General features: G+C 32.6%; 2 protein-coding genes across 4 annotated transcripts in view; both read right to left on the bottom strand.

Annotated features, from left to right (window-relative positions):
• Nucleotides 1–18566, bottom strand: part of LOC148312752 (uncharacterized) — a 518102-nt gene that overhangs the window by 409325 nt on the left and 90211 nt on the right. The window lies entirely within an intron of this gene.
• Gat (sodium- and chloride-dependent GABA transporter) overlaps nucleotides 9437–18566 on the bottom strand; it is a 35740-nt gene continuing 26610 nt past the window's right edge. For all 3 annotated transcript variants that reach the window (XM_088273975.1, XM_088273965.1, XM_088273985.1), the window contains exons 9-13: nucleotides 17998–18242; nucleotides 16826–17029; nucleotides 15122–15289; nucleotides 13593–13735; nucleotides 9437–9948 (exon numbers count right to left, since the gene is read on the bottom strand). In XM_088273975.1, the coding sequence (XP_088130101.1) occupies nucleotides 13643–13735; nucleotides 15122–15289; nucleotides 16826–17029; nucleotides 17998–18242 (710 nt within the window). In that variant the 3' untranslated portion in view covers nucleotides 9437–9948; nucleotides 13593–13642. The remainder of the gene's footprint in view (nucleotides 9949–13592; nucleotides 13736–15121; nucleotides 15290–16825; nucleotides 17030–17997; nucleotides 18243–18566) is intronic.

Here is an 18566-nt window from a genome sequence, read left to right as displayed (position 1 = left end):
AAGGATCTGTTTGTGCCTCCGCTTGTAGCTCTTGGGACGTCGACTCCCAGCTGTCTTTCCACCTTTTTGGAGGTCTGCCTGGGGGTCTTCGTACTTCGGGATTACCTTGAAGGGCGATACGTGGAAGTCTGTCATCTGACATTCTGTTTACATGATCATTCCAGTATCGCCTTCGTTGTCGTCCCCTCCTCACAGGTGAGGTAGCAATAGTATTCTTGCTTATTTTAAATTTTTGTTAATGTATACGCTTTAAATTTTAGTTTGTAATGAGTATGTTAATTATAAATACATAAATTGAATTGAATTGAATAATTGAATAACGAATTACAGCGAAAGGGCAAGTCCTTTTTTCACGACATTCGCTTGTGCGCCAGTTAAAACAAAAAGTTTTCGCTTAAAGGTGGAGGCTGACCGGAGAATTTCGTCATAACATAACGTCGTAACATCGCTTGCGGCGAGCATCAGCGAGCATCCGAAACTCTCGGCTAGCTGTACTGACTGCCTGAATGCTCGCATCGTAACATGTTACGTTACGACGAAATGCTCCGGTCAGTCTCCACCTTTATGAATAAGATTCTGGAACGAATTATGTTCATTATGAGAGGTTCCACTGTTTGTAAACTTAAAGTAATATAAAACTGTCAAACATTAATATGAATACATACTATGGGAAATGACTAATAAAAGACTGTGAAAAAAGCAATTTTTAGAATTATACATTGAAGTATTTCCTGTAAAAAAAAGTAGGCTACGATTCCATACGGAAGTCGACGATTTAACTTTGTAGTATAATATGACTTTGGAATTTAATTTCTAATGACTTTGGCATTATCAAACCGGTCATCGATCCGTATTGTCAGAAAGTTAATGTCAATTTGTTAGAACACAAATAAGTATAGGTGTACAGAGCGATAATTTGTTTGAGCGGAAATATGCTATTTTATAATGTATGTGTTTACATCTGTAAAATAAGTATGTGTTTACATCTTGTATCTACAATAATTTGTTTGAATAGAAATAAGTATGGGTGTATAAATATATAAATTTGATTGAGCAGAAATAAGTATGTGTGTTTACATGCATCAATTAATTAGATTGAGCAGAAATAAGTATGGGTGTATGCATATATAAATTTGATTGAGCAGAAATAAGTATAGGTGTATACATAAATTAATTTGATTGAGCAGATATAAGTATGGGTGTATACATAAATTAATTTGATTGAGCAGAACCAGTATGGGTGTATACATAAATTAATTTGATTGAGCAGAAATAAGTATGGGTGTATACATACATTACATTGTTTGAGCAGAAAAAAGTATGGGTATATACATACATAATTATAGGTCTTTTTCTGATAAATACAATTATATACTATTTTCTTGAGCTAATACAATAATGAGTGTCAGTAAAAACAATAATTTGTTTGAGCGGAAATAAGTATTTAGCAATACTTGTATGTTATAAATAATAAATTAAAAGATAGAAGAACGTAGCGTAATATAATACATATCGCTCACTCCTTTCAAGAACGTCATAAATCAAAAATTGTCAATTTTCAGTTGAGCATGTTTTCGGAATGCCCAGTAAATGTACTACATCCCAGCAAAAGAGGCATATTTTTAACTCAATATTTACCCGCTACAGTGCAGAAATTGTTGCTTTTGCATTTTGAAGAAAAGGTATTGTTTGATTATTTTTTAAAATATACTACATATTTTTCAAATGGAGAAAAAACATTCAGGTTTTATCTAAAAAGATCTGTTGCACAGTAAAAAGTTCAATAAGTAGCTTGATATATATTTTTAATACATTGTATTATATTTTTAAACTTTAAAAACGTTCTCCTGAAAAATCAAGTTTTTTGATTTATGACGTTTTAGAAAGGAGTGAGCGATATCACAGATAGGAAATTTATTAATTTTGATTTGAATAACATAATAAATACAGTGGAACCTCTCACAACGAACAAAAATGTTAAAAAGTTGCTCTCGCTTAACGTGTAAAATTCTGAACTGGAATTATTCTCGTTATGAGAAATTCCTTTACTTTTTTCAAATATCTAAAAATTACATAATTTATAATTTTCAAAGGTAGGGATAATTGAAAGGAAAATGTTTAAAAAACAACATCTAAGAAAATCCTTAAAATTTAAATAATATTTAGTTAATAATAAGAAAAATGACTATTTAATTTTTTTATTTTTAGTATATTAATTGACGATCTAAACAGCGAGTGATGATGTGATAACTTAAGATAAATGATATATCGATTTATTTACACATATATCAAAGTTATAACTTCACCCTAAAATGATTTGTATTTTATAATGCTCCATGACTTAAAAATAATACTCGGTGAGTGAATTAATCTTTAAAAAAACGACTTATCATAAAAAAACGACTAAATAAATAATAATATGGTAGAGATTTAAATAATTTACTCGGAGAATCATCAAAATCCAAGAATGTTTACTCTGTTTTTAATCGAAATAAGAAAAGAATGCAAGGCTGAGATGAGCATTTTTGATAAAATTAAGAAAGGTGTGTTGAGATGGTTTGGACATGTAGAACGTATGAGTGAGGCAAGGACGGTTAAACAAATTTATGAGGCAAACGTAGTTGGAAAAAGAAGCAGAGGAAGACCGAGGAAAACTTGGCACAATCAAGTATGTCAAATACTTGAAAGCGTCCGGGTCAGGAGTCGAAATAATCGGCGAGTATGAAGAGATGCATGAATGTAGAAGAGGCAAAGAATTTTTTCAAAGAAAGAGTGGTCGGGGTTCTATTCTCTCTGCCTACCCCTGTGGGAAGCAGCGTGATACTTAATTAGTTTAAAAACAGTAATTTTGGCCGATTTGATATTGAGATACTGTCAGACATTCAAAAGACAATTAAGTATGAAAAAAATGGAGTTATAAGTTTTATTGACAGTGCGTAATGATTGATTGGCCCTTTGGGTATGATTGGTCGGCCCCTCAGGCCTCTGGTGGCTGATCCTTACGAGAATAAACCTTTTTTTTTTTTTTTTTAGTACCTAGAACGATTCTAATACCTAGCCACAAATATCGGCATTCAGCCACACGATTTAAACCTGCTACCAAATTGGATGATTTGGTATGGTTTTAGAACTATGATACGAGAAATTCGATACAGAATCGGCAGACAAACATCAAATTTTACGTATAATAAACTAAGTCAACTTTTTAAATTTACTTTTGATATACAGTGGAACCTCTTATAACGAGTAATTCGCATAGCGAGAAAAAAATAGTGCTCCTTTAACCTTTCCAGGAGTACAACAATTGATGTCCGACTTTCTCTGTGGAGTGGGTTTTTTTAAATATTAAATATGTATTTTTCAAATAAAATCTTTGTATTATGAAGATAGAAATTATTTAAAAATAATTTAAATAAAAAATAAAGATCATCTCTAGGTTATATTTTATGACAAAGTTAAAAACAAATATCCACAGATGTCATTGCTATACAAATTACATCATACCAATTGACAAATCTCCCACTTCTTTCAAGAACGTCATAAATCAAAAATCGTCAATTTTCAGTTGTGCATGTTTTCGGAATGCCCAGAAAATGTACTATATCCCAGCAAAAGTTGCATATTTTTAATTTAATATTTACCCCCTACAGGGCAGAAAGTGTTGTTTTTTCATTTTAAGAAAAGGTATTGTTTAACTGTTTTTTTTTAAATATACTAAATATTTTTCAATTAGAGAAAAAACCTTCAGGTTTTACCTAAAAAGATCTGTTGCACAGTTTAAAGTTCAGTAAGTGGCTTGATATTTATTTTTATTACATTGTATTTTATTTTCAAACTTTTAAAACGTTCTACTGAGAAATCAAGTTTATTGATTTATGACGTTCTTGAAAGGAGTGAGCGAAATAGACTATGACGTTCATTAACGTCGATACTCCTTTGAGGAAAATTCGCACCGACGTTCATTTACGTCCATACTCCCGGAAACAACAAGTGACATTTTGCATGAGTTAAAGAGAAAGTAGAAAGCATACCAGTCAGATGATGTCAGTTACGACGAAACCCGGTTGCTGGTCAAATAAAATTCACGTAGAAAAAACTACATAGTTTTATTACAGAGAATATTTTAGAATAATTTTATTTAGAAAAATTTTATTTTATTACAGAGAATAGACAAGTCCTCTTTTCACGACATTCACTCGTGAGCCGGGACTTCAGCGCCAGTCAAAATAAAAAATGTTTCTCTTAACAAGTATGATTCTGGAACGAATTATGATCGCTATAAGAGGTTCCACTCTAACTTGGATACTTATTCAATATTTTTCTCAACCTAATTTAAAAATTGAATTGTCATTGAGGAATCTAAAAATAAGGCTATTTTTTTGGGCTTATATCATAGTCGTACAGGAGAAAGTGACCAACTACCAAAATGTAGAATGTTCAGGAGGGCCATTTAAGTTACTTTTGCTTGGCAAGAAAATAAACGCCAATTCAGTTAGTCATTTTTAACAAGTCAATATATTATACTTCCAAGTTTAAAATCAATTGGGATTTTTTTCAGGGCAAAATTAAGCTAGTAAAATATCAAATAGTCAATGATTAAGTTTTTGTAAAAAATGCACTTGGTCACTTTCTCCTGTATGACTATGATATATTGAAACAGACTGAGATCTTATAAATGTAACATATTAATTTTCTAAAAAACAATTTTCACTAATATTTTCAACAGATGTATCTATAGTATTGTGGTTATTTGTTTATAATTCTTATTAAATGTAAGTCATGCATTTGTTTCGTAAAATTTAATCGCAAATAAATTACGGAAGGTCACATGAAAATCTGACAAATTTGAAGAGAAAAGCCGCTTGTGCACTACACAGAATTTTACCATCCGGCAGTCCAATTTTTCCAGTGACTACGATAGTTTAGTGTGATCGAATTTACGCGCAACGTGTTCACGCACCGATCCGAAGAAAGATGGACAAAAGAACAAGCCAATCCAAGGTAATCATAGTTTTATCACGCTAACTGAGGTGCCGGACGGTGAAATTCCGTGCAGTGCACAAACGCCCAAACGGTATAATAACTACTCATTGAAACTAATGAATTTTCAACTGTCAAAAATACACAGAATGTTTTTTAACAATATTCATAAATGACTACATTCTGACACATCTAGACAATATATTTTATAAATTAAGTATTTCCTAACACGCAATATATTATTAGCCCTAGATAACTAAATTATATTTGTTGATACATAGTAGCTAAACATTCGTCAGGCGGACTACGCAAATAAAAACGTGAAAACTATCAAAAGTAGTAACTGGTTACATGACACTTAAATTTTTTATTTATTGTTTCGGCATTAACTTTGTGGTAAGACATGTTACAATAATTAAAGAAAACACTTCGTTTTTTACCACTTGAGTTTTATTATAGACTACATGTTTCAGAAGCTAAACTTCCATCATTCAGGTCTGTATAATAACAGACATGTATGTTATTATACAGACCTGAATGATGGAAGTTTAGCTTCTGAAACATGTAGTCTATAATAAAACTCAAGTGGTAAAAAACGAAGTGTTTTCTTTAATTATTGTAACACTTAAGTTTGGTTTATTAGGAATGAATGTAAGAGACATTTAACAATAAATCAGTATTCCGTAAACAAAGCCTGGCGGGTGCGGGGCGCAGGGAAGTAAGTGCACTTGACTTGCACCCAGAAGGGCGTCGTCGCCTGGACGAATGTTTAGTTATCTAGGGTTAAATTTAATTATTATTGGCACTTTGGCCATATTGTTTTAAAACATTGAACATTAAGATTTATTAAAAACATCGATAACATTTTAAACTGACAAAATATCTAAACTATTCCCATAATATACAATTCCTTTAAATCTGTTTCCATACTCGGAGACAAATATTCATAAAACAGCTTTTAAACATTGCAAATAATCCCACACGATCAAAAAATCTTTGTAAAAACAAATTTAAAGCATTTGACTGCCATCTATGAAAAAACGAAAGCACTAAGGTTATGTGGGTTCGATTATTGACTTAATAATAAATAAAAATTATATTAAATTAATTGAGAACGCAACTTGGAACGAATTTTGTATATATTTTGGGAATTAAATTCACATACATTGAAAACTAACCACTAATATTTTATAGTTTAATTTTTTAATATATATATATAAATATTTGGAAGCACGATTTTACACTTAGCGTATAGGATACATGTTCAACATATATATTTCTACACATTTAATACAATGGTTTATATTATTAGGAAAAATCTAAAGAAAATGGAAGACATACTCGAATCACCAACTCTTAATTCATATCCATCTTTTCACGAACAAATAATCGTTTTAACGATCTATTTTTTACCTACACATCAAAAGATATTTTATTAATTACGTTTCTAACACTTCACACACTTACAGAACGTTATTTTCAACAATTCTCTCCGTTTTTCTTCTACCTTAAACGCCGAAGCGACAAACGTCAGAATGACATTTCGACGCCGCCATCTTTTTTCTCGATCGCTGTTCAAAATTCGAAATAAGCTATGGGCGCAATTTTGACGCACCAACTTTTCGTAAGTAAATACTTAAAAATACATTAAAAATAAATGATTAGACATAAATTTACTTAAATAACAGCAAATGAATATATTTTACACATGTAATGCATTATATTTACAAAAAATATAAGCAAGTAATATTAAAATAATCACATAAATTATAGTTATTAATATACATCTAGGTTTCGTCAGTTTTTAAAACCGATTTTAGAAACATTTTAAAACCATGAACCAAAGATTTTTTAACAATTAACAAAGCCTATTGAATATTGCATAATTAGCTATTAATTTTTGTATCAATTAGAATATTAGTATTATATATATTTTGATGACAAGATGATTTGTTTTGGTATCCCAGGATAAAATATAATAAATATATAAATATTAAAACAAAGGAATATAAATATTAAAACAAAAGTTAGCTTGGGTAGTCCATTTGAACTAAGGCTACGAAGTTAAATCCCTGGTATTATATTAATACAAGCAATTTTTATGAGGGTATACAAGATGATCAATAAATCAGTAATAAAGTATAAATTAACATTGGTATATCGGTCAATTACCGGTTGTCGTAAGGTCTTCAAAAATATTTTGGTATTAAACTGTGATATAAAACATGACTTGAATGAAAAATATTGGAGTGTGTTGAGTTATAGTTAGGATAGCCTGGAACGACTAGTTGTGACCGGTAGCCTGGAGGGAAAGAGAGGGAGAGGAAGATCCCCCACACGATGGACCGATCAAATTAAGGCAGCAGCAGGCACCTCAGTGGTTGGAGCGCTACGTGCAGCACAGTCAAGGGATAACTGGAGAAGAGTCATTGCTTCTGCAAGGGTCACAACCCTCAGCAATGAGGAATAGGACGGAGAAGAGAAGAGTTGAGTTATCAGTTGTTCACCTCTACAGTATAGTGGTTACCGCATTAAACTACCATGCTGGAGGTCCCGGGCTCAATTCCCAGGGGATAAATGAAAAATAATTTACTATGGTAAATTATTTTTCATTTATCCCCTTTTTCCCTTGTTTGAAATAAAATGATACAACAAATTTATATTTTATCCTGGGTAACTATTTTTATATGACAATGTTAATGGATTATGTAGGTACTCTATTTTCTATGTTATTTTATATTTGGAATTTTTTTTTGATCCCATTGAATTAATTGTTCCACATTTATCAAAAAAGTTATACAATTACCCCGGTTTCAAAAATACAAATTGTTTAAATTTACCGTAAATATGTAAATACATGTTTTTTTACTCTGTATGATTTAAGCTGTTTTCAGTGTTTATTAAGTCACCCTAATCTATAAAAAATTGATCCATTTTCATATAATTTTACACAAATATTCGGGTTATTGTACATACCTTATGTGTGTCAAACTATTTATGCAATACCATATGTGGCGTTCAGTTCTTATAATTAACTTAATCTATTTTAAAATGTATGATAAACTAAGTAAAACTTAAAAATATATTAAATTAACAACTATATATATGTTATACATATATAAGTATAATTAAATGAACGCTTATTAAAATTAATATTATAAATTATCTTATAAACGCACATAACCGAAGTTTTTCATCAATCACCATAAATTGTTTGTTTATTTTTTGATTATGTGGTAATATGTGTTATAAATTTAAAAGCATGTTTTAATTTTTTTATTTATTGACTTGGCGTTTAATTTGTAGAACTCCATTTTAATTTATGTATTAATTTTAAATCAAACACAGATTTTTTGAGTCTACTAAGTTGTATTTTGTTAACAAAAAACACATAAAAAATTATATTGTGACAATTGTTTCGCCTTGTTAGGGCTGTCACTTAGAATTGTATAGCTACATAAGGACCGTAGTCCATTTGATCTTCACATTCGTTTGATAATGCCCTAACAAGGCGAAACAATTGTCACAATATAATTTTTTATGTGTTTTTTGTTAATAAAATACAACTTAGTAGACTCAAAAAATCTGTGTTTGATTTAAAATTAATACATAAAAGCATGTTTTAAGATAATTGCTTGTATGTTTCTACCAAATCTCATGATATATGTATAATTGTTTTTTTAATATAATTCAAAAGGGTTTAAACTGTTGGATTATAATAGTATATAAATGCAAGGTTTTATAAAATTATTTAAAATATTTCGAAACATCTCTCTCGAGGCTGTTTATATCGTGGAAAGAAATTAAAATGTTATGTATTACTTTACCTTTGTTACATGTAAAAAAAATACTACATTTTAAACATATCATTTAATATATTAATATTGTCATTGCCTTGTTTTCATATATATTATAGAAAAGACATAATTTTACATTGAAAAATAATTATATGGTGTATATTAAAAACGTGTTTAAGTAGGTGGTCACTAGATATCATTTTTCTAAAAATATAACTGAATTTTTTTTTTGAAAATACTCAATCATTATTTTTCGAGTTGATATATTTTTTAAACGACTTTGTAACGTACTTAGTAAGATATATTTATAAAATAATGAAAGCTTTTCTTTTTAATTATGCAAAAAATAGAAGAATCATTAAAATGCTAGGAAGCCACTAAAGTGGGATTAGATTTCTTTATCCTGTTTCATCCAAAATACAAAAAAAGTGTATTTACTTAGTAAATATTACCTGGACTTGTATCTAAAACGATTGTCTTCATGTAATTAGCGATCATCAAGGTAGATAGAATGCAATGCCCTATGCACCATTTGGTGTGGATAATAATTCTATATATCATTTGCCTTGTCTACTGTTTAACTACATAGGAAATTGATTGTTTTCTTCAAAATCGTGGCTTTTTGGATGATACTAAGTATTTTTGGATGATACTGAGTATTTTTGGGTGATACATAATATTTTTGGATGAAACAGAGTATTTTTGGATCATATAGGGTATTTTTGGATGATACAGAGCATATGATATACACAAATAGATAGCATTATTAGAAACTGAACACATATATATAAGGGTTGTCATATTTTCTCCATACCTCGTCTAGATATTTTGTAAAAATTGTCATTTTTTTAATCTCTTCACATTCATCTAAGAGACAAACATTTTCTGGTACTGGGATACAATTGGCGATCCCGAATGGCAACCTGGAATCCATGGGGTGTCTAACAAATAGACAGGAATCAAAACTATATCTATTTTGTAGTCATTTTTTGACAACTTAACATAGCCTATTAAAAACTAAACGAGATTCCTCTAAATAAAATTATTTTAATTTTTACTAATTAAAAAAAAAACGGGTAAAGAAATGTTAGATACCGCACTATAGTAACAGTTCCTTGCACAATCTTCCTAGAACACTGATGTTACATCCGGTGAGATCTGGTAGTCGGATCTAGAAAAAATGTCAACATAAAAAACGCTAGAATTGGCTTATTCATAGCATTATCATCAATGATAAAGGGATCGAAGAAGAAGAATATGGAAGTCTGGGTATTTCTATAAAGCCCTATGGCTTACAAACAATTATACACTGGTTGAGTATTCACAAATTTTGAATAGTGTGATTGTCAATCAAGTGTAGAATGGAAAATCAGTTATTATACAGACCTGAATGATGGAAGTTTAACTTCTGCAACATGTAGTCTATAATAAAACTCAAGTGGTAAAAAACGAAGTGTTTTCTTTAATCATTGTAGAATGGAGAATGTTACATGTCGCTCACTCCTTTCAAGAACGTCATAAATAAAAAATTGTCAATTTTCAGTTGTGCATGTTTTCGGAATGCCTACAAAATGAACTATATCCCAGCAAAAGAGGCATATTTTTAACTTAGTATTTACCCGCTGCAGGGCAGAAAATGTTATTTTTGCATTTTGAAAAAAAGGTATTGATTAATTATTTCTTTAAATATACTAAATATTTTTCAAATGGAGAAAAAACCTTCGGGTTTTACCTAAAAAGATCTGTTGCACAGTAAAAAGTTCAGTAAGTGGCTTGATATTTATTTTTAATACATTGTATTATATTTTTAAACTTTAAAAACGTTCTCCTGAAAAATCAAGTTTTTTGATTTATGACGTTCTTGAAAGGAATGAGCGATGTGTGTAAAGTGATCATTAACCAGCCTATGACAGATCGTGAGCCCTGTAAACACCCAGACTTCCATATTCTTCTTCATTTATGTTGATATGTCAGAATGTGAGAACAATTTAATTTATACATACAAGAATGATTCAATTTATCTTTACAATTCAACAAACATTACCGTTATTATTATTAGTATAAAACTCTCCTTATCATTCATCGCCCACTTTGTCTAAAACCACTTAAAAACACTGTTTCACGACTACCGGATTCAGAATAACCACTCCGTAATCAGGTCAAAGTGTAATTGCTACAGTCTCCTATTTCCGTAAAATAAAAAAAACGAACTAACTAACCATCACGCCGCTTCTCCGCAAGGGTAGGCAGAGAGAATAGAACGCCACACCACTCTGTCTTTGCAAACATTCTTCGCCTCTTCCACGTTCATGCATCTCCTCATACATACCCTCCGATTGTTACGACTCCTAACCTGACCACTTTAAAGTATTTGGCATACCTGATCGTGCCATGTTTTTCTCGGTCTTCCTTTGCTCCTTTTCCCAATTACATTCGCCTCATAAATTTGTTTTACCGTTCTTTCCTCACTCATTCGTTCTACATGTCCAAAACCATCTCAACGCACCTTTCTTAATTTTATCGATAATGCTTATCTCAGCTTTACATTCCTTCCTTATTTCACTATTCGAACATCTATCGTACATCGTTTTGTCGCACATTCTTCTGAGAGATCGCATCTCGACTGCATTCAGTCTACTTTCATCCTTCTTTTGCCAACTCCATAATTTTATTTTTTTTCGTAAAATAAAAATTGGTATTATTTTATCTATCTCTCTCTCTTTCAAATAATAATAATAATAATAATTTTTGTTTTATATGAATGTAAAACAAAAATTGTAGAAACTAGTAATTTCACTTAACCTTTTAACCGCATTCACTTTGTTCCTAACAGACGCCCGTGCGTGGCGGTATTTCGCCATTTTTTAAATGATTATTTTTATCATGTATTTAGTTAAGAAACAATTTATTTTCCTAAACAAAAACGTACAATGGGATTCATTGTGCCTTTTTGGTACTCTATAATACACTCGTGTCATATTATTCTTGAAATATATCGTAATATAAACAAATAAGATCGTAACATAAATAAATCAAAGCACGCATCGTGTGTCACTCTTACCCACTGGCGATGCGTAGCGGCGAGAGTGAGACAGATATAGGGCATGATTATGGCGCCGAGTAAATACCGACCGCAAGAAAAATCAGGGATCTGTTCTTTTATTTATCCTTGTGATGTTACAAATTATTAGTCAGATATTTCAACAGATGTCATAAGGCCAAGGATTGACGTATTATTTTATCCAAAGTTCCACACCATGAAAAAATCCCTCCAAGTTGAACTGAGGTTCGAAACTTGAAGTAAAGTAAAAACACAAACGGTTATGTCAGCCGCGTACAGGGAATGTTTTATGAAAATACATACGGTTATGCGAGCGTAAAACAAAAATTGTAGATACTAGTAATTTCACTTAAGTCTACCTGCGATGTTATGTTTATTCCGCACCTGCAACTATAGTCATGAAGTAGTGTTTTTAAGTGGTTTTACACAAGGTGAACGATGAATGATAAGGAGTGATATATTACAATACCACAAGGTTAACAAAGCTTTTAATATAGATACAGTGAAACCTCTACCTATCGTTCCTCGAATAATCGTTTTCCCGGATGTGTCGTTTATTTCTTCTACCCCGAATTCATTTCATACAAAAATAGATCGCATCGATCGTTTCTATCCACCATTTCACCGCATTCATTGTTTGAATTATGCTATATATTTGAAACATTTTGAGTGTGTCCAAATACTTGTTCACAAAATCTGGATTATCTCCAATTACAGGAGTTATTTTCATATTATTTTTTGACATCTCATCAAATATGAAGAAGAATTTGGAAGTCTGGGCATTTGCCCCGTAAATGCCCAGACTTCCATATTCTTCTTCATATTTGATGAGATGTCAAAAAATAATATGAAAATAACTCCTGTAATTGGAGATAATCCAGATTTTGTGAACAAGTATTTGGACACACTTAAAATGTTGTAAATAAATTGTCTGGTCAAATTATAAGCTTAAACAATAAAAAATGAAAATGGTATTTTCTGGCGTTTCTCATGTGTGTGATTATAATCCAGGATTCGGACCTCACATACTAATATAAGAGTTTCTGCTTGGTAAAAAGCTTCTTTAGAATCTCACGAATAGATGTCTCTATTGAAGTTCTAGTGATTCAAGAACAAGGTTTCTAAATTGGTTCATATATACAGAACTTCCAAGAATTTGAGTAGTGTGGTTGTCAATAATGGGTAGAATTGGTGAATGTTACACGTGTGTAAAGTGATCACTTAAACCAGCCTATGACGGTCGTCAGCCCCGTAAATGCCCAGACTTCCATATTCTTCTTCATATTTGATGAGATGTCAAAAAATAATACTACATATTTGATATAATTTGTCTGTTTTTTACTTTTTTTTTTAATTTTCTGAATGTTGTTACATTCGACGACAATATTTCAATGTGTGGGATACAGACTATCGAAAGCTTGTGTGATGGATATAGCAGAAGAGGTCTGAAGGTCGTTGGGTTCTGTTCAACTTTGTTTTTTTTTAAATAAAAACTTTTATTAACATCTAAAACTTGTATTCTTGAAATTTCCACCTACTAATGGTTATGCAGATTGGGAGGATGGTATCTTTACTCGATCGTATCTCCTTGTGTATTGATTTCCTTATCCCGCATTCATTGTTTTCCCGCATTCATAGTTTATTTCAATAGGTCCCTTTAAAAACGATAGATAGAGGTTTCACTGTACATACAAAATATATTAGTATAAAAAGGTAGACGAATGGGTTGTTTGCAATGATATAGTAAAACATACCAATTTTTCTGAAGATGTTGGACTATTCGTGCAGATTTGGGCGCCACCGTCTACACAACGCTCTTCTTCTTCAGAGCATCCGCCTGCATCTTCAGCCGAAGTGTTGGAATGTCCTCTTCGATGCGGACAATCTTCCTTATTTTCTTTGGAAAAGAGTTTTTTGATGAAACTTTGTGGCACATTTGATAAGCTTTGAGGGCACATTGTTGCAAAATGTGATTTGTAATTATGGACCCTCAAGATCATCACCATGAACAGTGGTTATATCTTAGAATGCTGCGCATTCCATGGACCGATATGGTCAACAGCGTGAATGTGTTCCAAAGAGCAAGAGTAGGGAGACAGTTGCTGACTGATATCAAAGGTTGTATTTGGGGCATGTGCTTAGAGGATATTGGAGTTGAATTGGTCAATATTTGAGTAAAACATTGTTGATTTTGTACACAAAAGGATCATTTTAGCAAAAAACAGTCAAGGTGAAAGTGCTCCAAAGAGCAAGAGCAGGGAGACAGTTGCTGACTGACATCAAAGTCAGGTGTCCTATCTGGGGCATGTGCTGAGAGCAGACAAGTACGAGCTATTGCACCTAGTGGAGGGTCCACGAGGTGTGGGCAGAAGGCAGATCTCCTGGTTCCGGAATATACGAGATTGGACGGAGATCAGGACTGTCGAGGTGCTGTTTAGAGCTGCCCGAGACAAGGACAATTACTCTCAAGTGATAGTCGACGTCAGGGGGACCTGACATGATATGCACAGGAGAAGAAGAATTATGTGTATGGTGAAAAATAAATAAACACACTTTGACAAGGTTTGCTGAAAAGTGATTTTATAAACATCACATAAAATAACCAAATATTCCCTGATAGTATAAAACCAGCATTTTACACAAGAAAAATTAATACAAATTTTAAAACACAAAGTAATAATGGAGATATATGTATATTAGACAACAGTGGCATATATAAATTAAACTGCGACTGTGGAAGTTAGTACATTGGTATGACTTCCAGAAAATTCAAAACAAGAATCAGGGAACATGAATTTGAGAAATAATTTTTTTTCCGTATTCGCTAACCATTTGATAGATAATGATCACAAATTAAACCTCAATAATGTAGAAATTCTAAAAATAATTTATACGAAAAGTCATAAACTGTAGCATTTTAAAACAATAGAAATTCATAAAAATATAAATAGTAATAAACCAATATGACAATGACTAAAGCCTCCCCCCTATTGTCTATGTTCCCAGTGATAAAAAATGATAGAAATTAAATAAATAAACAAAAATATGAAACAGCTCCTACCCACTCTTCAACCTTCAATGTCCCAAGGACACAACTCTAAAATTTAGAATTGGCTTCACATACGGTGTTTGAAAATTATGCAAATGAGGAATGCATCAAAAGACGTGTCACAGTAGATTTTAAGAAATAGTGGTATTTACTAAGTAGAACATTAATTCTAAATGGATAGATTTTACCACAAAGTGACTGCCGAATCAATTAATGAAATTAAAAATATATTACCTCCTCTCGCGTTCCAGGCGTCACATACCACAGGTAGATCATGTAGCCAGGGATACAGAGCATGGAGGAGAGCGCTGAGAACCATCCGAACACGTGAGACCACCATGGATAGCTGTAGTTCAGGTACTTCACCGGAGTCCACTGGACCAAGTTGAAGATGAACACACCCTGAAGGAGAAGAATCATGTTGGATCATTTCAAGCGGGGTTCCTTAAGGAACTCAATTATAACCCATACCAAATTAAATTATCAATAAAATTTCAAAAACTTACTTCATAATTAAAGAAAACACTTCGTTTTTTACCACTTGAGTTTTATTATAGACTACATGTTTCAGAAGTTAAACTTCCATCATTCAGGTCTGTATAATAACTGATAAATGTTATTATACAGACCTGAATGATGGAAGTTTAACTTCTGAAACATGTAGTCTATAATAAAACTCAAGTGGTAAAAAACGAAGTGTTTTCTTTAATTATTGTAACATGTCTTACCACAAAGTTAATGCCGAAACAATAAATAAAATACTTACTTCATATTTAAAAAAAAACAGTAATTAAAACAGATTGTACAATACATGTATGAATTATCTAAAGTGTCCACCTCCGTGGTGTAATAGTCAGCGTGTTTATCTATCGTGCTGGAGGTCCTGGGTTCGATTCCCAGGGGGTGTGAAAATAAATATTAGTGGTTTTACACTGTCATATTTATTTAATATTACCCAGGACTGGTTCCTGAAGCGCAAGAGTGATCACCTTGCCTTCGTGTAAATAATGATCAAGATAACACTGCGTCAATTCGATGCAGTGCCCTATGCACCATTGGGTGCGGATAAGGGTTATAAGTAAGTAAGTAAAGTGTTAAATATTAAAAAAATTGGTCTAATAATATTAGGATCCATATAAATAAAAATGGGAACATTAGTTTGTTCAAAATTGCCATGATGATTGCCAACCTTCAGCATGGAGTGGCACAATGAAGAAAAAATACAGTATTATATTACAAGGAAAAGTGGAAGGTAAATGCAACATAGGAAGAAGGCGTATATCCTGGCTTGGCAACTCGAGAGAGTGGTTCCACTGTAGCACTGAGGCGCTGTTTAGAGCGGCTGCAGACAAAGTATTGCCATGATGATTATGAAGGTTGATACCTTCAGCGTGGAGTGCCACAAAAAGAAGACAACAGTATTATATTACAAGGGAAAGTGGAAGGTAAACTGTGCATAGGAAGAAGGCGTATATCCTGGCTGGGCAACTTGAGAGAGTGGTTCCACTGTAGCACTGAGGCACTGTTTACAGAATATTGCCATGATGCTTGCCAACAGTGTGGAGTGCCACAATAAGAGTACAGTATTATATTATGAGGCAAAGTGGAAGGTAAACTGTGCATAGGAAGAAGGCATATATCCTGACTTGGCAACATGAGAGAGTGGTTCCACTGTAGCACTGTTTAGAGTGGATGCAGAGAAAGTGGAAATTGTCATGACGATTGTGAACGTTGAACAAAGAGTGACACAATTAAGAAGAAGAAAAAAAATTATACAGCATTATATTACAAGACAAAGTGGAAAGTATAGCATAGGAAGAAGGCACACTATACTATATATATCCAGGATTGACAGCTTGTTAGAGTGGTTCCACTGTAGCACTGAGGCGCTGTTTAGAGCGGCTACAGACAAATTAACAAAAGGTTTTTTTGACTTACAAAACAGATACATGGTGTTGCGATGACCCAGCAGAATTTCCACCATCCCATCGGGTAGTAACCGATCATGTCCTTGATCCCGTCGTAGAAGCGGCCCACCCCGAAGGCCCAGGAGATGGAGATGCACTCGAAGAAGATCAGGAACAGCAGACAGAAGCCAGACACGGCGTACGAGTCCAGGATTTGGAACACGTACATTCCTCCCTGGGAAGAGGATACCAAGAAATAAGTAAATCAAAATGTTGTATTAAAAATAAAATCATGTTCCCGGTATTTTTATTTAATTATTATTTTAATTTTTATTGTTTTAAAAAAAAATGGATAATGTCTTTAACAGGAATGCTATAAAGATATACAATATCAATAAAGAATACACTTATAAAAATCCTCACCAGCAAAGTTTAATTTATCCATTCAGGTCAGGAGTCGGAATAATCAGCGAGTATGTATGACGAGATGCATGAGTGTGGAAGAGGCAAAGATTGTTTGCAAAAACAAAATGTTTTCATTTGAATACTTTTTTTTATAAGGCAGGTAGGTCTGCAGGTAGGATAGTAAGGACGGAGAAGGTAAATGAGAAAAATACATCACAAACACCCAGACCAATTGAAAATAAGTATTCCATAATTTTTTATTTGCAATTAGCGGGAATCGAACACACGACGCCAGTTTCTTGCCAGTGTCTACCCAACTATGCTATGGGCCAGTAGTGCTCTATTTTCTCTGTCTACCCTTGCATGAAGCGGCGTGACGGTTAGTTAGTAAGTTGGTTTGTTATAAAATGTTAATATGAATATATTAACATTTTATTACAAAAATGTGAATATAAAAACCTAGTATTAAAATTTGTAATCTTAATTATTTGTAAACTTAATTTTGTGAAACATTCAAGTAAGTCTATTTATTACATTTTCATCCATTAATAAAACGCAGCTTCTGAGGAGCAACTAATGGGTTCCGCGAGTGTTTTTGCCTAGAATTTTCACTCACGAATTACATGAAATTATAGTAACTTTAAACATAAAGAGTAAATAAACGTATTGCATAAGCCGTAGCTAGATTTCAGAGTCACTTGGATGTTAGGTAATTAAAAAAATGCAACTAATGGAGACGTGGATGCACGTAATTAGTGCAAACACACGTTCCCATATCTGGTGACCACGTCCCCATACCTGTGATATGCACGACAAGCCAACAATGTAAGAAATGAAGCAGGTGATGGCGATGAAGATCTCCTTCCTCTTCCTGAGTAGTCCCGGCCATTCGTCAACGATGGCAGTCACGAAGCCTTCCATGGTGCAGAACTGAGAGTCCAACCCGATGAGGAGCAGCATGAAGAAGAACAAGCAGGACCAGAGCGCCGAGCCCGGCAGCTGCAGAACTGCCGACGGATAGGCCAAGAAGGCCAAACCAGGGCCTGGAAAAAGAGACAAAAAAATCAATAAGTCTATTTGTTCAATTACTGCTCTATATTTCTCAATCTATGGATTAGTAAGATTCTTCTCACAACATTTTGAGTGTGTCCAAATACTTGTTCACAAATTTCATTAATTGATTCGGCAGTCACTTTTTCGGCATTTTTAATTAATGTTTTACTTATACGGTGTTTGAAAATGATGCGGAATGCATCGAAACACGTGTCACAGTAGATTTTAAAAAATAGTGGTATTTACTAAGTAAACCATTAATTAAAAACTTGTTCACAAAATCTGGATCATCTCCAATTACAGGAGTTATTTTC

This window comes from Brachycentrus maculatus, unplaced genomic scaffold (genome assembly GCF_059751285.1).
Source record: "Brachycentrus maculatus isolate JH-2025_06_01 unplaced genomic scaffold, ASM5975128v1 h1tg000033l, whole genome shotgun sequence".
Classification (NCBI taxonomy): Eukaryota; Metazoa; Arthropoda; class Insecta; order Trichoptera; family Brachycentridae; genus Brachycentrus; species Brachycentrus maculatus.
This window is presented reverse-complemented; position numbering and strand designations above follow the sequence as displayed.